The sequence below is a fragment of the Talpa europaea genome (assembly GCF_964194135.1).
Source record: "Talpa europaea genome assembly, chromosome: X".
Taxonomy (NCBI): domain Eukaryota; kingdom Metazoa; phylum Chordata; class Mammalia; order Eulipotyphla; family Talpidae; genus Talpa; species Talpa europaea.
In genome coordinates, this window is record NC_140081.1 from 18487803 (window position 1) to 18514919 (window position 27117).

At 38.3% G+C, this 27117-nt stretch overlaps 1 protein-coding gene across 1 annotated transcript in view; it reads right to left on the minus strand.

Moving 5' to 3' along the window:
• DMD (dystrophin) overlaps positions 1–27117 on the minus strand; it is a gene marked incomplete at both ends in the record, with an annotated part of 1915324 nt that overhangs the window by 289250 nt on the left and 1598957 nt on the right. The window contains 1 exon segment of the mRNA XM_084258879.1: positions 9956–10102. Within this exon segment, the coding sequence (XP_084115005.1) occupies positions 9956–10102 (147 nt within the window).

Genomic DNA, 27117 nt, shown 5'->3' on the forward strand with positions numbered 1-27117 from the left:
GGTGAAGCTGAGCAGGGAGGAGAGAAAGCTGGAGAGGAGACTGGGGAAGGAAGGAAGCAGGAGGGAGAGCCAGAAGGAGACCTGGAGGAGGCATATGGAGCAGAGACATGTGACATTGCTTCTTGGTCCTGGACTGGTTGAAAGAGACATGGGTGAGAGACCTGTGGATTGGTTAACAATGGCAGTTTTTATCTTGGTTATGATTTTGCTTTTCCCTCCAGACTTGTCTGACTTTTTCTGACCCTTTTCTATGGCTCCCCGCTGGAAGGTGCTTTAAACTTGTGACAGGCTTTAGGGCCTTGCTTTGGGCCAACCCTGTTTGGGTGGACTTTTTTTACCCACGAGGGGATGAGTAACTTTGAGTGTTTGATTTGGAAACTATATTCTTTGTCTTTTCTTTGTTACACACTAATTGTATTAAAAGTTCCTTTCCATTAAAGATCTTGTATGTTTTGTCTCAGTGAGGCGGATGGCAGAATCTATTTAGAGCAGGCAGGTTTGGGGGTTCTGGGGTGTCGGTCTCCCTGCCATGTAACAGATTTATAGCATAATGATCACTTTTTTTTTTCTTTTAAAGATTCATTCACTCATCCACACAAGCACTAGGCACAGCCAGAAGCATGGGAGGGCGAGAGAACCCACCAGAGCCAGAACGGGGAACAGAACAGGCAGACCAACGAAACACACAGCCTAGGGGAGCAGCGGGCGGCAGGAGAGGTCTGCGGACCATGCGGAACCCTCACCGGTGGCCAGGGATCGAACCAGAGCCGCAGAGGCTGCGGGCAGCCCCGCAGCCCAGCGCCCAACTGCCGCACCACCAGGGAGGACCCCATGATCACTATTTTTAAGGACATTATAGAATTTATAAACGTAAAGACATGTTAAGATACACTATAATAATTTAAAATTCACTTAGTGGTACTGACCTTTAAAAATAGCATGCCTGAAAAAAAAATTGCAAGTCTGAATTTCAAAAGCTAGATTCCAGTCCTTCCAGAACTGGCTTTAACATTCAGCTTTTCATATGGTCTGAAAGGGGGTTATTTCTAGAGGAATGTGCGGGGAAGGAGGAGAGGGGGTGTCTTTCTGGTGGGAATGTGAGAACAGCAGCTCTTTGAATGTTGTGCATGACGTAGCATGGGAAATGTTAGCAGCTGCTGGCGGAGTGTTTCACACGCAGTGGGGCAGTGGGAAAAGCAAAGAAGAAAACAACCGGGGCAAACAAATGCTGAAGAAAGGGTGGGGCGGGGCCAGGCGGCAGCCAAAGAGAGAGGGCAGGCTGGAGAGAGGAGACACTTAACAGAATAAAGAATCAAACAGTGAGACATTTCAGGGAAGGGCAAAGGTCAGTGGCAGAGCAAGGGAGAAGGAAAAGAAAAACGTGAGCATTTATGACATATTTGAATGTCCACGATGATATGTGTAGTTCTAAAAACGGAATTAGAGCAATCAGGAAACTAAAATAAATACATACATATACAAAATTGCTGTTTAAACACACTTAACAGGAACACATTCCATTTAAAAAAAAAACAATAATAATGAAACACTTACATGGATTGCCATAGCAGCTAGCCTCAGAATTAATAAAAATAGTTCCTGATTAGAACAAATGAGAGATTAAGGAGTGCATACAGATCAAGCAATCAGGTAACCTAATTACCCCTTCATGATGATTTTGGTTCACTTTGGAAAATGTCTGAAAACAACTGATAGGCCTTTCCTTCCCTTTAGCTCTTAGATATTTCTTTGAACTCCTGCTGCCATCCTTTTCACTGTCATGAAAATTTTTTGGTCACATTCCCTATATCATTTATTTTTCTCCCTATCATCCCACATATCCTGATACCATTTTTTATTTTTTAAAATTAATTTATATTGAGGTAGTATTGGTTTACGTTGTTGTTGGTATTTTGCAAGTTTAGGATCCCCCCTTTCTGGTGATGTTACCATAGTGGTCCCAGCACCCAAGCACCCATAATCCACCACCACAGTCCACAAAGCTCTGACCCCACTTTGTGCTCACCCTTCTGGCTCCACCCCCTTCTCTGAGTGCCTTTTTTTTTTTTTTTAATAGAGAATGTCTTTGAAAAGTAGACTGTTCTTTGCGGGGGGGGGGGGGGGGGGGGGGGGGGGAGAACAAACTCAGGAACATCTGGCCAGGTTACTTTCAAGGTTACCTGGGCAATTTCTCTTGAATATAGTGCAATTAGCTGTAAAACACTGGAAGCCACATTAACTGAGGAAAATGAACCTGAGCTTGAGGGTGTACTTTGACCTCACAGTGCGCCAAGGGCTATAGCTGCAGGGTATTGAGATTTATGCTTTCCTCCTGCAAATCTTTAAAGGGCCCTATTCACTTCCTTTTTATTTTCTTCTTTTTTAACAGAGAGGGAGTAAAGCATAAATGATTGTTCTCTCCTTCCTGAAAAGGTGTTTTCCTGGAACTTAATTGTCCTTTTTTCACGGGTCATTCTATTCCTAATATCAACAAATCCTTCTGTGACCTAACCTTTTCTAAAACAAACACATTTTTTTCCTCTTTGTTCTTTTCATTTCCTTTACTTCAGCTTCTCAAAACCAACTGCTAGTGGGCATATCAAATTACAAGTTATGGTTGAAATCTTTTTTACAAGCCCCCTATAGCCTGGAATGTGTCAGAGTATTTTTCAAGATTTATTTATTTATGCATACAAGAACTGGGGTACAGGCCAGAGGTGTGGGAGGGTGAGCAGATTCACCACAGACGGAGTGGGGAGCAGAACAGGCAGATCTACTGAAATACACTGCTGAGGGGAGCAGCGGGCCAGACAGGAGAGACATGTAGGTTAGGTCCCTGGCGGGGGATCAAACTTGTGCTGCAGTGCCTAGCATTAGCTTGCTACCACTGAGACTTTAACCCCTCCGCTGCCAGGCGGAGTAATGTAATGTAATACATTGCTACAGTATTTTTGGATAGTGGCTTTCAATCTTTTCAATTCTGAGATACAGTATTAACATACTAAAAATTGGAGGCTCCTGACAGGATAGAAGTATAACTCAGCATTTGTTAATAGAGAGTGGCCAGCTAATAAAAATCTGGAGTTTAGTGACATAACTACATTTACTAATGAGAAATTAGGCATGACGATGTCATATTCAAGCTACAGACAACACTTGATATGAAAATATATTTGTAGACATCTCTGTAAAATCTGGGATCCAAAGTTTGGGAGTTCATTTCCCAGGAGCTTGATAGAAATGGAGTATCCCAGGTTTCATCAACTACCTACTGAATTTCAGGCCAAGTATAACAAGCTCTGCAGGTGAATCTGATCTATGCAAGGTTTTGAGAACTATGTTCTCCACCAGTACTGCTCCAAGAAAGTATGAGAAACACATATGTAATTTAACATTTTCTAGGAAACAGATTAAGAAAGTAAAAAGAAACAAAGTTGAAGCAGCCGGCTCCCTGCATAATTTTGAAGAAAAATGTCCAAGAATAATCGTGAGAAAAGAAATGGGTGAGATAAAGGATGATATAATTTACTTAACCATATATATTAAAATTTTATCATTTCAACATGTAATCAATATAAAAAATAGTGAGATTTTCACTTTTTCTGGTAGGAAGTCAGTCTTTCAAACCTGATGTGTATCATTTACAATGCCTCACAATTGAAACTGGCTATATTCAAGGGCTTATCATATGACAGGGTGGCCCCCAGGGAATGAGGAGGTTCCAGGTTCCCTGTCCTGCCCAGGGAAGGATGGAGCTGAATAGGGAGGAGGGGATGCTGGAGAGGAGACTGGGAGAAAGAAGAAGGTTGGTGAGCAAAAAGGAGACCTGAATGAGGCACCTGGAGCAGACTTGTACCATTGGACTTGTACCGGGGACTTGTGGGACACAGAAGTAGACACTTGAAGCAGATGTAGGTGAGAGACCTGTAGGGAAGTTAACACTGGCAGCCTTTATCTTGATTTTGATTTTGCTGTTTTTGTCCCATGTGCTGGGCCCTTTCTGCCCCTTTCCTATGGGTCCCCACCAGAAGGTGCCTTAGACTTATAGCAGGCTTGCAGGCCTTAGCGACCCTTTGGGCCAACCCTGTTTGGTCTGGCATTTATCCTTTAGGGTTGTTTCTTGTGGGAATTATTATGCTTCTTTCCTTTCTCTTCTCTTTATGGCACACTAATTGTATTAAAATCCCTTCCATTAATGGTCTTATGCACTAGGGTATGTCTCATCTTGATGTGGTGGATGGCAGAACCTACTTAGAGCAGACAGGTTTTGGGGTCCTGGGGTGCCCCTCATTCTTCCTGTAACAGGATCAGTATCCACATGTAGCTATCACATTGAACAGCTTAATTCTAGACAATGGATAGAAATACAGTAAATATAAATCCATATAGCAGCAAATTTTGTTATTAGGAATCTGCTAAAAGTTTTTCTTTACCCTTAAATTTCACTTTAGGTTTCCATGTTTCTGTAGTATTGGAACATTCCCCTAAGACAGAACTTTCTGAGTGGCACTATAGTTTCACAATCTGCTTCTAATCACCTTAAGGTGTCTTACAGAGTCTCACAGATAGATAGATAGATAGATAGATAGATAGATAGATAGATAGATAGATAGACAGACTGTGGCTATATTCTAATCTGGCTATATTCAGCATCTAACCTGGCTGTATTCAGCAAGTGGTTAATGTAGGACAGTGATTTTCTAAGGATGATTCCTGGATCAGCAACATCAGCCTCACTTGGGAACTTGTTTCAAATGGAAAATCGCCCACTCCAGACCTAGTGAATCAGAAATGTTGTAGGTGGGGCTCAGTGATCTGTGTTTTAATAAGTTTTCCAGTCGATTCTGGTGCTCATTCACATTCCAGAATTACAAGTGTAGGAAAATCTATTTCCTTGGAGATGACTTCAGAATCATCATTTTCCTGAGTTGACTGTTTTACCACAAGCAGAATCAGTTTCAGTCTTACTAAAGCAAAAGCAAAGGAGAACATGCTGTGAAGAGATCACTGGAAACAACTCTTAGCAAAACTGAAGAGGTGTCCTCTCCTCACCCTCATTTAGGGATAGGGCCACAGTATATTTTTTTTAATTTTTTTTTAAGATTTATTTATTTATACAAGCACTAGGGTACAGTCAGAAGCGCAGGAGGGTGAGAGGATTCACCAGAGCCAGAGTGGGGAAGAGAACAGGCAGACATAAGTGGTAAGGGGGCTTTTGGTCAGTATGCCCTTGGAACAGTAGGACAATTAACATTGTGCATGGTTAAATTAGCACCGATTGAATTAAAAAAAAAAGATGGGATGTGCAGAAGATGGGGTCTGGATCCCTGTGATAGAAAGTTGCCACGGAGATATAAAGTGGGAGCATGTAACTGTCTGCATGACTTCGGAAGGATCTCAGGGAACCTTTAAAAAAATACATAATTCATGATACTGTCCTTAAACATATTTCAAGAATGTCACGCCTGGAAATGTCTTCATATTCAATATTTTCCAAGTGATATAATTACATACGTCCTATAGTCAATAAGCATGTAGTCTTTACATTGAAGTATATTTGCAGCTTTGGTTGCTATTCATGGATTTATTCGGGGGTGCGGAGAAGGGTTAGAACATTCCCTAGTAGTACATTCCTAGAGTAGAACATTCCCTATAGTACTTGTGCTTGGTGAATAAAGAGCACGACTATGCCACTGTGTGTATTGCTTCAAATTTAGAAAGGTTTATCATCAGTTTAACTTTCTTCCCATTTGGTTTGGATACTCGTTTCTATTGGATCAAATATTAGCATTGGTTCCACTTTCAGAGCTAGTTCGTTAAAATAATTTTTGGTTGATTTTAGTACAATTGCTGGGTTCTAAAGAGAATGAGAAATATAATGCTTTATAATTTTACAATTGAAACTATAGATGTGATTTTAAGGGCTACACTGATCTGGGCTCATTAATCCATTGGTTTGTACAAGGAAGATTTAAAGTTAATATCCCTGCAATTCATTATAAAAGGGGAGGGGGTGAATCTCAAAGAAAGTTAAGGAAGTCACACCTGTCTTGCCCAAAATAGCTTTAATGCTGTCAACTTAAGTCCAAACTTAATAGGACTTTGAACAGAGGAAACAACATCTTGCCTGAAACAAGCTGTGTGACTATGATTGTGTCACTTAATGTTTCTGAGAAGGCACAATGTGGCAAGTTGTTTCCTTACTTCTAAAAGGCAATAGTGATAATATATAATCATAATGGTAAAAGGATTAAATGAAAGTGTCCATGAAAGCTGTATGCGCAACTCCAAGGGATGATGGTGTCCTACACCAAAAATACAAATTGTCAGATGATCTAGTAAAAATGTCCATATGAAGGTGCCCACTCTGAGAGAGAAAATAGGATTTTATTCCCATGGAGAGTTTCAAACAAGGAATCCATTGTCTCATAATTCTAATCTGTGGATTCAAAATTAACTCAGAACTCTCTATGCACTGTACGTCTATGTACAAATAAATCATGCCTGGGTCTTACTGTGCTGTTGATGTTCCTATGGATATGATTTTGTTTTCTATCATTTTGATTGATACCACACACAGCAACAAAACCAGCATGGCTTTATTTTAAAATCAGAACTAACGGATCATGAAATTAAACCCAGACTGTTCTGATCTCAAGTAGACCTAGCCTGGTGGTACAAACTCTATCTCTTCTCTTAGACTCTTTGGCCCAAATTTAAGACTTTTCCCCTTAGGTTTATAGCTGCCTTCTCACTACTGCAATGCTCTTTCTCGATTTTTCTTTGTTTTAGCAGATGTAAAACAAAGACGAAGTTGTATTTGTCTTTAGCATAATTTTAGAAACATAGAATTTTAAATGACTGAATTCTTTATTTTTATAGAAATATGATATCATAAGGATGGTGGGCTCAAGTTGCCCTCCACAGAGGTTGGGCAATGTATGTATTCTTCTAAATGTAAAATGTGGGCCTCCCCGGTGGCGCAGCAATTGAGCGCTGGGTTGCAAAGCTGCCTGCAGCCTCTGCAGCGCCACTTCGATCCCCGGCTACCGGGTGAGGGTCCCACATGGCACGCAGACCTCTCCTGCTGCCCACTGCTCCCCTCAGCAGTGTACTGTCAGTCTGCCTGTTCTGCTCTCCGCTCTGGCTCTGGTGAATTCTCTCACCCTCCCGTGCTTCTTACTGTACCCAGTGCTTGTATAAATAAATAAATCTTAAAAAAAAAAAACCCAGCAAGGGAGAGTCATTTAAAAAAAAAATGTAAAATGTATTGACAGGCCATGTGAATTGCTCTTCTAGTAACTGGGATAAAGTCGTTTGATGTGAACCTCATTTCTTGCTTTATTCACTTTTTGAACAAGAACTCACATTTATAAGAAAACAGGGTGGTTAGAGTTGTGGTCAAACAAAAGAATGGAATCAATGTGACTCAGTTATGTGCAAACCAAAACCTTGGATATCTCACCTTTCTGCTAAATGCACCTTTTAAGCATATCCTCAAGGTCATGTTCAAAAATAGCAACACGTGAAATTTTCCACAATACAAGCATATAGCACAAACTGAACTGTTAAAAATGAGAAAGCTGTGTGGGTGTGGGGGTGAGGGGTTTATATGCTAGAGTTTCAGAAAGGGAAACACATTTGCAAAAAGTCACATCTGTGTGATGAATGGAAGAGGCAACTCCAGTGATTCTAAACTAAATTTTGTTATATGTTTATCTCCCCTAGATAGCCAGACACAGAATCACAGGATTGAACTGGATATGACCTTAGACAAAATGGAATGTCTTATTTTACTTATGAGGGAAGTGAAGCTGAGAAAGATGAAATGGCTTTCCTAAGATAACATGGTCAAATAATAGCTGAACTTGAATTTAAAGTTATAGCTATAGCTAATATTCACTCCAGTCTTCTTTTTATTATATCAACTCCTTATGTGTGCTTCCCTGTACTTTTAACCAAGTCCTTATTTATTTTAAAGAATAGGTAACAATTAAGCTTTTAACACGGTCTTATATTTCTATCTATACAAGTAGTGCAACTAGAATGGCTCACTTAGCATTGATTTTTTTTTAAACTTTTCCTATCAGTCATAATCCTTTGACATCATTTGTAACTCATTTGTAACACATGCAAATGAGTGATGCATGCCACAGTTACCAGTGTTGTACCATATTTCTTTTTTTTTTTAAAGATTTATTTATTTTTATACCCCTGGGGTACAGGACAGAGGCGTGGGAGGATGAGAGAATTCACCAGAGACAGAGCAGGGAGCAGAACAGGCAGAAGGACTGAAATACACTGCTGAGGGGAGCAGCGGGCGAAAGACAGGAGAAAATTGCCATTTGGGCATCGACAACTGGGGATCTCCCTGGCCAGCCGGGAATTGAACCAGCGCTGCAGAGGCTGTGGACAGCTTCATAGCGCTGAGCTCAACCCGCTGTGCCACCAGGGAGGCCCATTGTACCATATTTCTGGAAGCAAGTAGAGCATTCAGCTCTATAAAAGAAATTTTAAGATTTCGTTCAAGATTGCTTGGATGGAACAAATACAGCCACTGCTTTTCCTTGGATATTTATTACTTTCCTTATTTATGCTTAAAATGAAATTCTAAGGATGAAACTGGTAAGATTTTAATAGTACTTAACCACTATTGAGCAAATAGACACAGAAAGGCATATAATCACTTAACTATACTGCTTTGCTTTAGTCAATGCGCTTCTAATCTTCTAATCTATCATACAAATATTTCAAGACTATCCATCACAACAAGAATTAAATTATATGAGCTCTCAAGAGGTCTTGAATTTGGAACTTGTTTTTATTAAAGATCTAGCAATTCTTTAGCAGAACTTTCAATCAACCCCTAAATGGACTGCCAATAAGAAAAGTAATCTGGTTTATCAATTTTTTTCTTATTAAAACATTGAAAGCAAATATTTTTAAACCCTATTTCCTCTTGGTTCCCAGGCGCACACTCTCTACATCCTATAAAATTTGAAAAAGGACAGAAAAAAATACTGCAAATTTGTGGTTAAACCAGCGTTAGGGTATAAAGGATTGTCCTTCGCATAGGAAACACGTACACGTATGTCCTCAACCACCACAAACATTTTCTGAGTTCTTATTACAAATGAGGTATTTTTCTAATAACCCTACAAGAGCTACTTTATTTAATATACAGCAAGCATGTTGGAGATGAAGAAACTAATAATCAGAAAAGTTAAATGACTTCAAGGTTACTCACTAAGTCTGATACCATAGCCTGGATGCTAGAATAATAATTATTCTCATATGTACAACAGTGCCAAGAGCTAGAATTTAGAGAGCATTTACTATGTGGTTAGTACTGTTTCAGGCCCTTTCCATGCATTTTGATTTACTCACCCTAACAATAAAACAGTATTTTAGAGATGTTTCATATACCAATTTTCTTTAGATGAAAGATGGAGGCATAGAAAGTTTAAATAACTTGCCCAAGGTCCCACAGATGGTAACTGTGACCGAGCACATGTATGTCCTATGTTTCCTATGCAAACTTATGAAAGGCTTCTGTATGTGTTTGTGATAGGATGTTCTTTTTTAAGGATTTAAGAAAGTGTTTTACCATTGACTTTTGTTTAAATTGTGAATCTAAAGGGAAAGGTGTTTTAATAGTCCAAGCAACAATAAAACAAAGTAACTGTGTGCCAGTAATGTAGTTCTTCCATCCTGATTCAGCATTATCTTGCATGTTTATTGCAATACATCGTAAATCCAACTTTATGCCATTTACAAAACTAATAGTTTGAAAATATTTATAAAGGGATATAAATAATATAAAATATCCTACACTCATAAAATATTATTGTGAACATCAGAGGAAGAAATTCCTCTTATTGTTCCTTACAAACAAGCATTACCTGTATATTCTCTTATTGTAATAAGGAGCTACAATTGTCCATAATGTGCTTACCTGCAGAAGCTTCCATCTGGTGTTCAGGTCTTCCAGAGTATTGAGGTTATATGGTGACAGCTGAATGCCCAACGTGGTGAGCTGGCGAGCAAGGTCATTCATGTGGTTTACATTCTCTTTAAGAGGTGCAATTTCTCCTCGAAGTGCCTGTTTGAAATAGTCAAGGACAAAATGGAAGATGAGAACACTTAAGGCAAAGAAACACAGACACATGGGAACGACAAGCTATCTCATTCTGTTTGACAGGCGCTATCAATGACATTGGCTCTATTACCATGGTATTACAACAATGAATATTTATTAATGGGTGAATAATAATAACTCATGTTTATTGAGCACTTCTTAAGTGCCTAATTCTGTGATGAGCTTTGTCCACACATAACCTGATTTTATTCCTACACAGTAGCCCTGGGATGCTAGTAGTTGGAGAACTCTCATTTTGCACAGGAGGAAGCAAACTTGCAGATATTAAACCCTGCCCAAAGTCCTTTGGGTAAAAATTGAGAAAGCTTGACTACATATCCAAGTTGCTTACCTCCAGAAAGCCTATTTGTAACTCCTCTATTATCTACCTCTCCAAAGCAATTCTGGATTGGCAAAGTAACAAGAAAAAGATAATGCTGCTACAGTCTAAATTTTGTTCCTGTCACAACCAGAAAGGCATCCTACTCCCCTTTAATAATAAAAAGATATACTCAATCATAAAATACGACATTCCTATTTTGCACCAACTACATCCTAAATAGATTCATTTAGAGATGAAGGTATTTTGTCAAGTCCTAAGAATGACTTCCTAGGCTTCTGGTATTTTAGCCCTTGTAGTGATGACTTAAAGAAAGCACCCCTGGGGCTTCTCGGCTGTCTCTAAAGCAATAGAGCAGGATTCTCTGAGGCAATGCATCATGGCAATCTGTTGAACAGAAGAACCCTATGCAGATATGGGGAGGATATTACCATGCATCATACCTACCCTATTGAGATGACATTTATGGATCTTTAACATGATGCATGATGTCCAAATGTTCCAATGAGCAATTTCTAAGGGACAAATTTCCTCACTTAGAACAGTTTGTGTAATGTAATGTCTGTGTACAAGGACAGCATCACTTACTTGGCTCTATGTGCTGTTTTGACTTGCTTGATCTGGGAAGGTGTCATTACTATGGTTCACCAGGTTGATAAAACTATTGTTTATACTGACCTCACCTGTAACCCTCCTGATCATCCCCACTCCAAATAGAAGGAGCCGAATATGTACACTCTAAATAAGAATGGCATTACCCTCTCAAATCAACCTGAATATCTCACGACTAAAATGTGGTATGATGTGGAGTTTGAGGCTCTACTGCAGTTCTTAGATAGTACAAGACAGTGTGATAATCACTCTGATGAACTTACAGTATTTTAAAGTGGTCATTCAAAATATTCTATTAAAGACTCATGGGTTTCTTTGGGGAGTGGTACAATGTTGTGGAAATAGACTGCAGAGCTGGTGGCATAATCTGAAGAACATATGAAATGACACTGAATTGTGTACTTTAAAAGGGTGAGTTTTATGATATGTGAATTATATAGCAATAAAAATTAAAAACAAAGAAAAACAAAAGAGACACTTTAACCAACCACACACACGCAAAAAAAAAATCATATCTGATGTAAGTTTTCTTAATTCAACGTCATGTCAGTGGAATGTTGTAGGAATCAGCCTAAAACAAAGGTTGGTTTTATAGGGATGGATAATAACTAGTTTATTCCTTTCCTTATAAATAAACAGATGGGTTAAAAGAATCAGAATAAGTGTCCATGGAGAGAGAGGGTTAAAATCCATATACATGAATTCATATCTCTTAAAGGAAATGATCCATAGTCACTTTGTTTTGCCTAATAGAAAGGTCAGATAACAGATTTCTTAAATGTCAATGGGGAAACCTGGACAAGGACAACGATTATAAAAATGAAACCATTTTCCCCTGGATTATAACACATGTTCCTAGTAACCGCAAATATCATGTGAGTGGGAACTGTGAACAGAAACCATTGCAAACATGGCAACTTAGCCAGGTAGAATCTGACAACATTGCTCATTAACCCTGCAAATTAATTGTCTGATTTTATCAGTGTGACTTTCAGCCATGAAGTTGAGTATCCATCTCAGTGAAGACGGATTAGATTTCAGCTGCCTTTGGACTCCATAATGTACACATTAAAAAGTCTACTAGAATATCTTGATTTTCATTTCCTCCTCCCAAGTGTTGGACACAGATGTTAATCCTGCATCAGTGTTTTGTTGGGAGGACTAAGAGAATTTAAAAATAAGTTCTGGTACTAACAATTGATCACAGTATTTATTTATTCCGCCTCCTCTTTGCCTCCCTGCATTGTAATAGGATCTCAAGCTTCTTTTTTCACTCATATTTAGCAGTTCTAGAAGTTCTCTTAACTGATCTATACTTAAGAGTCACCAGATTAGCCAGAGACTCCATTCCTCTGTAAAACACACTAACGAGGGCTTCTAACAGCCTCTATATAAAATATTTGGGGTTATCTGTCAGTATGCATGGCCCTTCAATTCTCCTTAGTTGTCAGTGTGTTTATGTCCTCAAACCTATTTTTGACAGTTAGTACTGCAATTACATAATTTAAGATTTCCTAAACCAAAGTAGTATGTCTAAAAAGAAGGTAATTTATTTCATGAAAATCAGGTTAAATATACTGGAAAGTTGCTCAGCAAAGTAAAAGAAAATACGTATTTTTGAATTGGGTCTAGACAAAGCAACTGTAAAAGATTATGAAATCAACCAGAAAAATTTAGAAGAACTTTGTACTGAGAATACTTCTCATGTTTCCTGATGGACTCTTTGCATTATAGAAACTAGAACTGGAATTAAGACATTTGTATCATCAATGTGATTTATAGAGAACTCCAATCAGTGAATCTATACTCAAAGAAATGTCATAAAACATTAAAATATTAGTGACTCTTTGAAGATAAAATAAAATGTCTAAAACATTTTTTATGGTTCTCTTTTTCAATGAACTGCTGAACTCTAGGTCCTAATTGAATTGGAACAAAAAACATGTATTATAAATTTTTACCACTATTATTTTACTGCCACTGCTACAGTTGCTACTAGTATTATTAATTAAGGGGGGGAAGCCTTATGTCCAATTTAATCTGAATGCCTACATTTCTTTTTATTTTTTAAAGATTTATTTTATTCATTTATGCATACAAGAGCTGGGGTGTTGGCCAAAGTTGCGCGGGTGGGGTAGAGGTGAGTGGATTCACCAGAGACAGAGTGGGGAGCACTCTGACTGAAATACACTGCTGAAGGGAGCAGTGGGTGAGACAGGAGAGGTCTGCTGTGCCATATGGTTAGCTCCCTGGCTGGGGATCGAACTCGTGCCACAGTGGCTGCTGATAGCTTCCTAGTGCTGAGACTTAACCCCTTGTGCCACCAGGGAGGTCCATGCCTGCATTTCTATTTAGATTCGATAATGAAAGCTTTGATTGGGGCGGGGGGAGGTCAGTTGGTAAAACAGATAATTTGCTGTAAAGGTTCACTTTGGGGAGATATCTTGAGCCTGTGTAGAGTAAAGAAATTTAGGAAGCTGGAAATCATCATGAGGGCACTAAGCACATGAAGATGGAGAAAAGGAGGTAACTGATGGCAGAAAAGAGGACGCTATAAAGGAGACAGGAGTCTGTTCATGACAGTCTTAGCTTTAGTATTTGACCTCAGTGCTTGTGGCCGCTCCACAGCACGCAAGGATGGCTCACTGCTATAGGCTACTGAGGCCTAGAAATTCACATAACAAGATGCATGGCCTCCTAAGCAATGACTCACGGGACAGCCTATGTTTAGAATGAATACAGGTACCACGTCATTTAAATCGATGTAACACTGGATTTGACTGTTTTTCAAATATTAGTGCTTTTAATATTGCACATAGAAATTTATGTTTAAAGTATTAAACTCGAATCATAAAATGTCAAAAAGCACAGTTAACTCTGAACAATACGATGTGCTATTTAAACACTACCAGAATTTTATTAGATTTTATTCTAGTTTGGAAGCACTAAGCGAGAAAATACTGATGGGGGCCATTATACTGTGGGTTTTCTTTGAATCACTTAAACATCTGGAATATGTTCTCCATGAAAGAGCAAACCAAGTCTAATTTTATTATGACTAGTTTCATGCAGGCGGAATTTTCACTTCATTAAATGTTGTCTGATTATAGATATAAAAGTACTGATTTAGAATGATATATAAGCCTGATATGTCAAGTTTTTCTTCTTTTTATGAAATTAAATTGCCTGTCAGATCTTTGCTTATCTTTATGTAGTTAAAGATTTGCTCAAATATACGCTGGGTTGCGAAGCTGCCCGCAGCCTCTGCGGCGCCGGTTCGATCCCCGGCTGCTCCCCGGCCACCGGAGGAGGGTCCCACATGGCACGCAGACCTCTCCTGCCGCCCGCTGCTCCCCTCAGCAGTGTACTTCGGTCCTTCTGCCTGCTCTGCTCCCCGCTCTGGCTCTGGTGAATTCTCTCACCCTCCCACACTTCTGACTGTACCCAGTGTATGTATAAACAAAACAAACAAACAAATAAATAAATAAAACATGCCTCTATTAAAAAAAAAAAAGATTTGCTCAAATATATATTTAGAACTTTAGTCATCAACGACTTCGCAAGAAAAACATTAAGGAATTGTCTATTAACAAAGAACATTCTTTTTGAGGGCGCAATATTGATTTGAAGGTGAAGAGACTCTTCCTTCTGCAAGGCACAGGAGGTCAGTTTGGAGGCTTAGAAAGGAGCCTCTAGTTTGGCGGCCTCCAGTTCCTCTTTGAACAAAAAGCAACAGACCTGGCATAGAATGGATGTGCAATGAATAAATACTGAATGCAAATATGAGTTAAGGGTGAGTGGGAATATTTCAAGTAGTTTTGATAGAGATTGTGAGAGAAGTTCACTCAAGAAAATTAATGAGCTTGGGCCTCCCCGGTGGCGCAGCATGTTGAGCGCCACACTGTGAAGCTGACCACAGCCTCCACAGTGCTGGTTCGATTCCCGGCCAGCCGGGGAGAATCCCACATGGTGAGACAGACCACTCTTGTCTCACCCACTGCTCCCCTCAGCAGTGCCTTCATTCGTCTGCCTGTTCTGCTCCCCACTCTGTCTCTGGTGGATCTTCTCACCCTCTGGCGACTCTGGCCTGTACCCCAGCTGTTGTATAAATAAAAATAAATCTTTAAAAAAAAAAAGAAAAGAAAATTAATGAGCTTTCCAGACAGTGTTGAGGGCCCATTTGAAGCAGAGGGCCAAGCTCTTTTTTTTTTTTTTTTTTTTTAAGCAGAACCAGTCTGCTCATTTTTCTCTTTCTCCATGCAAGCATGGAGAAAACAGTAGATCCAGAAGTAGGATTCAGTGAGTGGTTTATGACACAAGCACTTAGGGACAGGAGTTTTTATTTTGGCCAGAATGTGATTGCAAACCAGACCATGGAATCGAAACTGGATTAGGACAAAAGTGAAGCCTTACAAGGCGTGTAGGTGGAGAGAGTAGTCAGTGGTAGAGCTCCAGGACAATCCAAGAAAAAGGTCACTAGGAATAACTACAAGCAAGCAAGAAGGGAAGACTCAAATTAGTTCTGCCATTTCTAAGCTCATTTGGAAGATGTTTCATGTGAGATCCATATGCAGATCTGTAACAGGGTAATCCCCAAGGAACCTGGAACCTCCCCTTGTCCTGAAACATATGTATATACACATATGTGCATATATCACATATAATTATATAAATATATACATGAACGTATATATGCAAATATTAATGGTGCTACTGAGAATCTGAAATTTTTCCTGATTAGGGACATTCAATGTTCTTCCTGAAATCCTAACCTAATAATTCACAGAAGTCCTCTCTCATGTACCAGGAATTCACAGCCCATCAGGTCTGATGATGAAATGTCACTCCAGGGCTATATAGACTGTGCAGAGAAATTGACAGTACAAATGTTGCTTAATAAACAAAGTAGTGACTAGCTGCGTTTCTCTGTATGAGACCTCATGAAACAAACATCTGTGAACCCAGCCTTCTAAAAAACAGCCTAAGAAGTGCAGTGTTAGGGAAAATCCCAGAATTCTTTATGCTGGGTTAGTAGTGAGAAGTGAAGAGGGAAGAAGTAGAAATTCTATCCTTTAAAGTCAGGTCTTTAGTAGTGATATTAAAGCTTATATGTGTGGTTCAGGCAAGGCAAGCACCCAGATCCCTAGGAATTGGAGGCAGGCAGCCCAGCTGTGTTCTGTGGCTTCGATGTTTCTGGATGGTTACACCATTCTCTTGGTAGCTACTGCCTGCTGATGGGGTCATGACTGTCAAGGACCACACTCTGCATTACCCAGATCTGAGGTTCTTGGAGCCTCTAAAATATTCAGGGTAGGAGGTCTGGAGGGGGAGGAATGAGCTACTTAAGCACAGTGGGATCAATAACAAAGAAACACAAGATGAGAGGCAGGCAAACCTCTTAGGACAGCCCAGAGGGCTTGGAGACACCCCTTGTTACCTATAATTCTTGACTCTTTACTCTGGTTGGTTCCCTGCCTGATATGGGGGCAACAAAGATTTTCATCTTTTTTCTCAGCTATCTACTTCCTTAGGCCAGATTGCTGAGGAGTGGAGTCTGATTGTTCTTAAGAGAAAAGTATATAGTGAGAGTGGCAGGGGAGAGCAAGAGAGCCAAGGAAGGATGTGGTCTGGTGTGGAGACCCACATCTGTCTGGTTCCAAGGGGAGCACTGGAGCACGAATTGTATCAGAGTTAACCCCACCTTGCCACCAAGGGACTGTCCTGTTCTGCTTCAGTGTCAGTCACTATAAGTCACGGGTGGTCTTAAGGGAGGAAATGGTGGTGTAAACTTCCTAGGCAAGGTGGGTGGCTTTCTTTGGCTGAGAGAGTGTCTCTGGAAAAGGGCACAAATATGATTCTTTCCCAGCAACCATCAAGGTAGCTGGGGATGAGTGCACCAGTCTGATGATGCTGTCTGGCTGGGGCACCATCAGCATCTACTATACAACTAACTTCATCCAGTTCCCTAATCTCCTTTAGCTTGGGTTTTCCATGTCAGCTAACCCCCTCTTTTTTTTTTCCCCTCAAGAGACTTTGCACATGAATTCTCATTACTAACATTACGGGGCCCACCCACTGAGCTCCAATGAAACCAAGACAGGACACCCTTTCTATCAGATCAAATCCCTCATTTCTACCAAATTATGATGCGTTGTGTGGCGCGGAGACAAAGGGGTAGTTTGCAGACACAATGTGTACAGTACATCTGTCTTTAGAATCACTTTTTCCTTTGGTAGAGACAATCGTGACCATAAATTATGCCAATGAAATTATGTCTCTTTTTAATAGAGATGCGACTGCGTTCCAATTCAGCATCCGTTTTTATTGTGGTCGCCTGAAGGCAAAATATTACGCTGTTTCTTTTCATTGTCTTCCTTAGGTCCCCTTTTCAGAACAATGTTGTACATTTTCCTATTTGGGCATGATCACTTTTGATGAGCAAACTGAATAAGGACATAAATAATGAAACACACTCAGAACTAATGACCTAGATGTAGCATAATCAGGATGACTTGGGGTAGGTTAAATTTTTTTTTTAAAGAACAGATTTTGAGGAAAACAACATGAAGTTTGTAGGCATAAAGAAATCTGGTGCATTCATTTCCCAAGCAATTATTGGTAATTATGTTGTAACTATGCTTCCCCCTCTAAGTCACCACACTTCTAAATTTGTGACACTAAAAGATTAGTAATTAACCCCTGTGTTTGTTCCATTAAGAATCCTCACAGTTTTAAAGAAAGAAAGACCTCTAGTTTCTCTCTATATTATTGAAAGAGAACATATCCAAACACAAAAGCATACTTTTTTTTTGGGGGGGGGAAACTTTCTCCTTTGCATTCATTATAATACACCATTTTTCAGGATATGGCTTTACTGCATAGCTTATAACCCCAAGGTTCTGAAAATACAAGCTAAATTAGCTTTATCATCTGAGTGGTGTCTGTCTTCGTTCTTTCTTAGGCACGTTCATTTTGCCTTCACAGATATAAATTGGAAATGAGGGATAGGACAGAACTGATCAAGGAGGAAAGGCTTTTACTTAAAGAACAAGCTGTACCCATCTTCTTTACTTTAATTTCCTTGGAAACTTATTTTTATAATCCTACTCTGCTGGCTTTATGGAAAAAAGCAAAGCAAAGCAAACCAACCAACCAACCAACCAAACAAACAAAAAACCCAAATATTTCAAGCTTTCCATAGCTTTCTAACAACACAATTAAAACAAAAAGGTAGTTCATGAGTGTTTTTACAGAGGCTAAATGCAAAATCTGCACGATTAAAATAAAAAGGTCTCTAATGAGTATAAATAAATCATTTAAGCAGGCCACATTTTTAGGCTGCTAAGGAAACAGAAGAAATGCCAATATTTTCTTTCTGAGAAATTTTAATTATAAGTGACAAAACAAAGCAAAATGGCAGTTAATGAAATCTATTTACTTATTTAAGTTATAATCATAAACCATTAAAACATCAACCACAAGAGCATTGATATTCAAATTCAGGAGTTATTTTAGAAAAATTAAGTTTTACATTTAAGAGGTTTTTGAATTTGCCAGTATTTCTGCCAGTCTAAAATGTTCATGGCCTGGGCCCACATTTGCTCTCCTAGAGAGTGTCTGTTCTCACCCTTCCCTACATGGCTCAAAATATGAATCTAAGGCAGGCAGTGGTTCTAAAACAGCAGCATGCCTCATGGGAGGGTTGGATGGCACAGACATTGCTGCGGTCCACACCAGTATTTTTCATTCAGTAGTTCCAAGGGTGGATCTGAGAATCTGGCATTTTTCATAAGAACTTTAGAAAAAGCTAAATTCCTTGAACTCACTACACTTAACCTAACTTAGATCTTGCATATATGCTCTTCCATCTGCTTGGAGTTTTACATTTCTACTCTCTGCCTAGCTGGCTTCTAGCCACACACCTCAGGTCTCAATTAATATGGCTGCTGAGGCCCATTCCTAGCTGCCCTATCTAATGTATATATGAGTATATATATATCTAACATATATATTATATATAATACATAAATTTAATATATATCATATAATATATGTAAACATAATTTATAACATATATAGTTATATATTTTATATTTATACATTATAAATTATGTATAGTATATATTATATATTTATATGTTTATATTTGTATATGTATGTAAATACTAATGTTTCTCTTGAGAATCTGACGCCTTCCCTGATTAGGGATATTAAACATTCTTCCCCAAATCTTACCTTTCTCATTCATAGAGGTTTGCTCTCATGTAGCAGGAATTCATAATTTGTAGGGTGTGATGGCAAACTTTCATTCTAGGGCTATATATGCTATGCAGAGAAATTTCCCCTATTTTTCTCACACTCAGCAACCTATTTTCCTTTTTAGCACTGATCACACAATTTGTAAGTGTGCATTTATTTGTCTATTTACTAATTCATGGTCTGTCTTATTCTGAGACCCCAATCTTCATTAAGGCAATTTTGTTATATTTTTTTCCCCACCAGGGTATGCCAGTATGTGATCATCACTGTGTACATTTTTATTAAAAAATAAAATCAAGAGAAGTAGTCATGTTTGCATTAATTATTATTACTTCAGAACTCTTCTCAAAGTGCTTCACAAACACAGCTTTCGACAGACAACTGACACTGAGTTTCTAAAGGGGCAAAACTGCTGATTTCCTTCAGGTTCCATATTTGAGTTCTTTAGGACTATGCCTGATTTACTTTATGTTAGAACCATGTGCCAATTTCTGCAGTATCTCTAACTCTCTGAGCAAGAACTTACCATTTCTAGTTTTGGTGTGCCAACTAAGGATTTTTCATAAAAAAATGGAACAAGTGGGAAAAAATGGGAAGTAATTTGCTTAAGGAAAATATTTGGTGCTGGCAGGGAAACTTGGAATAACCTTCTGGTGGCCTTTGGGCTGATGAAAGCATTAAAAAGTTTATCTAGGAAAAAGACGAGAAGAATACATACCAGGGTCTCCACGTGGAGTTGTAGGGTGGTGTGGCCAAGGGAACGAAGGCTATAATTCAACTAGGGCTTGACTACTACAGTGAGCCTTGGCACAGGGCTGGGAGTCTCTTCAGAGAGAAGTTTCCTTTTCTACTTTGTGCAAAGAGGTCTTTGTAACTATTAGGATTATAGATGCTGGGTTAAGATTATGGATGGAATCTCTTTTCTTCTCTTTGTCTCTGTCTCTCTTCTCTCATTTCTGGGGGTTTCCATTAAAAAAATCATTTACAAATATTTTTCATACATTTCCTCTTGTTTAAAAAGTGGATAGTAAGGGGCTTCCATGGTGGTGCAGCGGATTGAGCACAGTGCTGTGAAGCTGTCTGCAGCCTCTGCAGCACTGGTTTGATTCCCAGCCGTCCAGGGAGCTATCCACATGGCGCAGCAGACCACTCCTGTCTCACCTGCTGCTCCCCTCAGCTGTATATTTCGGTCCTTCTGCCTGTTCTGCTCCCTGCTCTGTCTCTGGTGAATCCTCTCACCCTCCCGCACCTCTGGCCTGTACCCCAGGGCTTGTATAAATAAATAAGTATCAAAAAAAAGTTGATTCAGAGGGTTTGGAAAGTGCTAAGCAGGATGCTGAGGCAATCAGAATAGACCTCCCCTAAGGAGATAAGGTGACTGAAGTCATACAGATGGTAACAACAGAAAAAACACATACAGCTGGGTGTTGCATGTTCAACTGGAAAATGTCAAGTAGATCAGTGTAAGCTTGCAATCATTTTGATAAGGAGAAAAAAAAAATGAAGATGAGTGTTTGTAGATTTGGGCAAGAAGTATGGCCAGAAAGAGGATGGTTGAAATTATCTACAAAATAATTTTTAAAGATCTTATGTATCTGAAAGAGAGCATTTTGCCCTGTGCTTTTGTACACGTTCTTTCATTCATAGCAGAAAATATTATTGAGGGCCTCCCCGGTGGTGCAGCGGTTGAGCGCTGGGTTGCAAAGCTGCCCGCAGTCTCTGCAGCTTGGGTTCAATCCCCGGATGCTCCCCGGACACCGGAGGAGGGTCCCAAATGGCGTGCAGACCTCTCCTGCCGCCTGCTGCTCCCCTCAGCAGTGTACTTCGGTCCTTGTGCCTGCTCTGCTCCCCGCTCTGGTTCTGGTGAATCCTCTCACCCTCCCGCACTTCTGACTGTACCCAGTGCTTGTATAAATAAATAAAAATAAATCTTTGAAAAAAAAAAAGAAAATATTATTGAGCACCTAGTATATGCCAGGGAATGTTCAAGGTACTAGGGATACAATAGTGCAGAAAACAGACCAAATTGCTATGATCACACCAATTAACTCTAATGGATAAAATTTCATTTAAATCATGACTATTATTATGTAGTCTTATAAAGAAACAAATTCCAAGACAAAATGTATTCATAGCTACAAAATGCAACATTTTTGACTAAGAAAGTACAAGACCTTGGTATGGTATTGTGTATAGCAGTTCCCAAGAGATACTTTTCATTCCATAAAAAACAAATTAAGCTACTTTTGCATGTATGAATAATGATGGATAGAGGACCCTAGGGTTGCAAATTACCGGTGCAATATGTTATACCTAGTTTGCTTTATACTGAGCACATTTATTTAATTTTAGTTCTGTGGGGAAGGCAGTCACTATTGAAACAAAATGGAATTTTGCTGATTTGATTTTCTATTCAATATATTGTTATCAACTTAGAAATACTAAAGCAGAACTGAATCAGAGATGAATATAAATTTTCTAAGAACTGAGATAAAAATAATTAAATGGAAGAGGACAGAAAGGATTATAAAATGCCTTTCAATATCCACTTTTACTTTCAGATTATTGTAGCTCCTGAATTTAATAAATATTTTTAGTCTTTCCAAAATGCCTTTCTTTCTTACACATGGAATAACAAAGAACAAGATATGCAACTACTTAAAATTAAATGAAATGAATGTAAAATGGATTTTCTTCATTAAAATCTGTGCAACAGCATGTTTAAAATTTAGATGGGTAATTTTTATACAATGGTTCATCTTCATTTCATCATATTTCTGGGCTGCAAAGGAAGTCTTATGTATTTACTTCCAAGTAATATTGCTCCTCCAGATAGATTATTGTTTTTTTTTATTTTTACCTCGATTTACATATGTGTGTGCATGAAAGATCTACCTTCTTAAGCAGGGTAAAGAGTTTACTCAGTTTTTCATTGTTTTTCACCAACTTTTACTTTCAAGATATTCCTCTGCTTTTCTGATCACATCTTAACATATGATCCATATTCATATATTATTATGTCCTATTTTGACAACCTCTATCTTGATAATGTCCACTTAAGCACATGGGGGTGATGAATAAATCACTACTTATGCAAATGTGTCTAAGTGTCAAGCTGTCTAATCAACCTACTCGAATATTATTTCAAAAAAAATTCAAAGGCATTGGCCACATCTATCCTTTACGAAACATGATTAGCATTCAAATAATGAACACATGCTACTTTAATAATAATAGATTTATTTCCTTTTTCAATAAAGGCATATGACTTAATATCCTCAAAAAATCCGTGTGATGATGTTCTACTGATTTTCAAAAGGAGAGCATTATTTCAGTTAAAATAAAGGGTTTAAAATCTTTAAAAAATCTTTTCAACTAAAAATTTAAGTTTTTGAAAGACAAAGTGGCTTAGATTTCGGGAAGATTCCTCTTGCGTCAGGACACTCAACTCTAAACCTCAGGCAATTTTAACACCGAGACAACCTTGAAAACATCTTCCTTCAACCTTTATAACGAAATGTCACAGCGGTTCCAAAGGTAAAATTTTACTCACTGCATAAGCCAAAGGATCAATAGAACTTATGCTCATTTGTTTAGATTATATTTCTTTTAACCTTATGCTTTATTGGATACCCAAAAGTCACCATTATATTGGAGGACCCCGTGGCGATTCTTGTATTGGGTATGTGTAGGTAGCAAACAATGAGCCATTCTCTGGCTTTAGCCCTGTCCCTGGTAAAAATATGTCGAGGTCAATAGCCAACTGAGAAGTAGTAGGTGACTGGTGTATGTGGCCTATTTGTACTTGGGACAGACAAGAGCTAAAACCATGGGCAATCACATGTGTGTATTATTTAATGACACCTAAAAGAATTTTGGTTCATAGCAGCCTATAGACTCTGAACAGGATTAAAACATTTTAAAGCAGAAGAAGTGAATAAAAAAGATACTGGATCATGGTTTGTCACTGGTTCTAAAAATAACCAAACCAATATATTGCTTACTTCCCTTAACCACTTTAGTTTCTATTTAATTACTGTACTTTGGCACATATTGCCAAACTGGCTTTACTCTTTTTCCTAATGTGCTTATGCCATGTTAAGATCTTGATGACAGGACTTGAATATTTGATAGAGAGAAGTTCTAAATGAGCCCACCGAATCTATAATAATGCAGAATTCCAGAGACTAAGAATTCTAAAAACAAGTGTGTTTTGAAACAGGACTAGCAGGCTCTTAGTTATATGAAGAAAATAAAATTCACCACAGAAATCAACTTTATAAAAGGAAGTTGAAATGTACCTTTGTGTTAGATTCTCTAGCCTATTTCTTCTTAAGAAAGTTTGACATTTCAGGGCTAACACACTATGGAAACTTAATAAATACTGAAATTTACAAATAAAAAACATAATTATGAAATGTGGACCATTTTTAAAAACCATTGAAAATCAATGTGTTCTTACTCTGCTTAATTCAGTTAACTCAATTATTTAATGTATACTTGCTTTGAGTAGGTTTGTACATAACTATTTCAATTTTACATTGAACATTCATCAAATTATTTTCAATGTAAAATTTCCTTTATTTTGCACTCCACCCCAAAGGATTCCAGAATAAGGGGGAAACTTTGTTTTGAATGCTTTTTGTTTGACTTTAAAACATATTTAATTTTTTTTTACTTGAGGTAACATTGGTTTACAATGTTGTACATGATTTAGAGGTATAGGGTCTCCCCCTGCAGGTATGGTTATCTCATCATACCCACCACCAAGATGCCCATTGTTCTCCATGGTGTTCCACTGAGCTCTCCCCTCCCCCCTCCCCCCCTTTAAAAGCATATTTTAAAGACATTTGTTTCTATTTTATCTATCCCATAAGTCTCATTAAACCTGCCACTCATCCATTACCACAACCATTTTCACAGGCATTTAACAGAGTGATTTTTGCACCACACTTGGTGAGAACAATCCCCCTCACCAATTACTGCAGTTACAACTATGGCTATTTCCTACTTTCTCCCAGATATCCCAAACATCCACAGCCATTACTACACACAAACATATATCCTTCTCTGCTGAACACAGACCATCTATAGGCAGACCATCTATAGGTTGACAAGATAAGTTATAAAATGTAGGAACTTCTGGATAAGCTATTCATATCTAGCAAGCAGGTTTTAATTAAAAAAAATCAAATAATCTCAACTATTCTGAATGTCCTAGATTTCAGACAGTCTGTAAAGTACTGCTTGTAATCAGTATATTTGGCAGAAAATTATGAGGAGAGCTTTAAATTTTAACTGTCATTATTAAATGTAGTAACATTTAAATAAAGTGAAAAATGATGTGGATAAATGTTTTAATTTTAAAGTATTAATAGTGGGAAGGCAAGTGAAGTTCCATGCCATCTGAAGTAACCCCAAAATTGTATGAGCAGTGTTAAAATGCCAACAGGAAAATTGGGATAGTTAATTGTAAAAGTCTTCCACATGAGACATTCAGAAAGAGGCCATTATTCACTTCAACGTTTCAGAATGAAACTATGCTCCTACCTAAACGATCAATCACCCTTACAGGAGGCAATTTGTCTGCACTTATTTTTAAATTAAATCTTCTGGATCCTGATAAATATAAAAGCTATATGAAATGACATATTACTTGTAATCAAACATTTACTAATAACAAATAATATATATCTATTTATATAAACATACCCTAGTCTTGCTATGAATTGAATAATGATTCTCGAAGTTTTTCAGGGAATGGGTTAGAAATTCCAATTCTCTGCCTGCTGCAGACCTTGTGAATGAGAAAGTTTGGGGAAGGGGCTTACCTGGGTTTTCACAAGGCCTCTAGGTGATTCTGATACACAGTAAAGAACCACTGTCCCAGAAAATTCTTGACATTCTCAGTGACTATGTCTGGATAATTTGAACCCCCCAAGTCACAAATATGATGAAATCAGACATTTACAGATTACATACTATAAAGTCAAAGTCACTTATAAGTCCATTTTCTTACTAATAATCATCACTTCCTTAGACCTTTCCATGAACTCTTCCATTACCAATTCCAATAAGTACCTTGGGGATAGGGTGGGAGATGGGTGGATTTTCTATAAAGAAACAAAATTTTCATTATTTCTAAAGAATTATCCACATGCAAGAAGAAAACAGTATTGAAGAAGACTCATAGAGATATGGAGACTGAATAGATGACCATATTTCCTCACCAGTTATAGGATACACTTTTCTGGCAGGGGTATCCATCCCCAGCTGCTATGATTGTTTGCTACTAATATCTCAGTTGCTTCTCTTCTTCAAAAGAGGTGAACTCGGTTGAATGGGAGCTCCTAGTGTAGGAGGTAACACGTACCGCAGCGTAGAGGTTAACTCATGTCCACAGTGGTAGGGCCACAGTCACTGGTGTGATAAAACCGAGGCCATGAGTCAACTGTGAGTACCTCTTCCTATTTCTGCATTCAGTGAGATAGTACCTTGAATCAGCTATGGTAGGAATATTTACACCATGGAAATTGAAAAATGCTGCAAATCAGTGTTTGATCCACCTCAGAGCAAGTTGGTAAATGCTTACTAACACCTTGCTGGCCACAGCCAATTATCGGTGGGAATATAAAACGGCAACTGTGCTGTGTGATTTATACTTCAGAGATCTTTCCTTATGGATCAGGTGATAAGTTAGATTTTGCCTGACAAATATAATACTTGCTTGACATTTTCTTCTCCCTTATTATGCTTCCCTACTCCCATACAAGCTTTTTCTGAAAGCAGCCTGTCTCTAAATCATGTGCACCCAGACTCCTGTTTTGGGGTCCTACATCCAGGGATACTGTCCCATAACAACGGTTAAGTCACTAGTTCACTGAATGCTGTACAAAAGTCTCAAAGAGATATGTTAAAAATTACAAAGAACTACAAGTCATAGACCTTTTGGGTTACAATGATCAGATGAAACGGCAAAAGGTAACTTTGAAAGGAAGGATCTACTCTTTGTGTATGTTTACATAAAGGAAGTTGAGAGAAAAACATGAACCCTGCACAAATTGGGCAGTTTTTCAGAAGGTGCTTCTCAAATGATGCTTTCACAACCATGAGTGAATGTACTGGAGCATCCAATTTAAGGTTTTGGAGAACACTTTCATACTAAAATACAACAAATATAAGATGGAGAAGATCATAAAATTGACATGTAATTTTAAACACGAAACAAGAAACATCAAAGACGTTTCATGCAGGTAGAAGGGGAAGATATCAGACTTCATTGCCTTGGCTGTTAAGAGAACCATAGCAGAAAAGTGTGAGGAGCACTGCCTTTTGGCAAATGTTGTCAATAGAAAAAGCTACAATAATTGTAAACTATAACAAATAATGATATTTTAGTATAAAAAATCTTATGAAAAGTTTACACTTCTTTGGTCCCATTAAATGAGAGGGTTACATTAGACACATCTGTTTCCAGAATACCCAGAAAACTGGTTTACCAAGAGCAATTATTCAGTGCCATTGCTTAACTCAGTTAATGTAAGGTTGTGTAAGGCATAATATTGGTGCTAATGTTAACTGTGTAATTTTGAAAATTGTAATTGCCAAGCAGGACACAGTAGGAGCTCACTCCTTGGGTTATATGTTTTTAAATTATTCCTTGTTGTGCTTATGGTGGGAGAGTAACATAATTCTGAGCTTTAAACTGGCTACAACTTTGGGAGAGGTCAAAGGAGAATAAAAATATATATTGCTTGAGTGTTTCCAT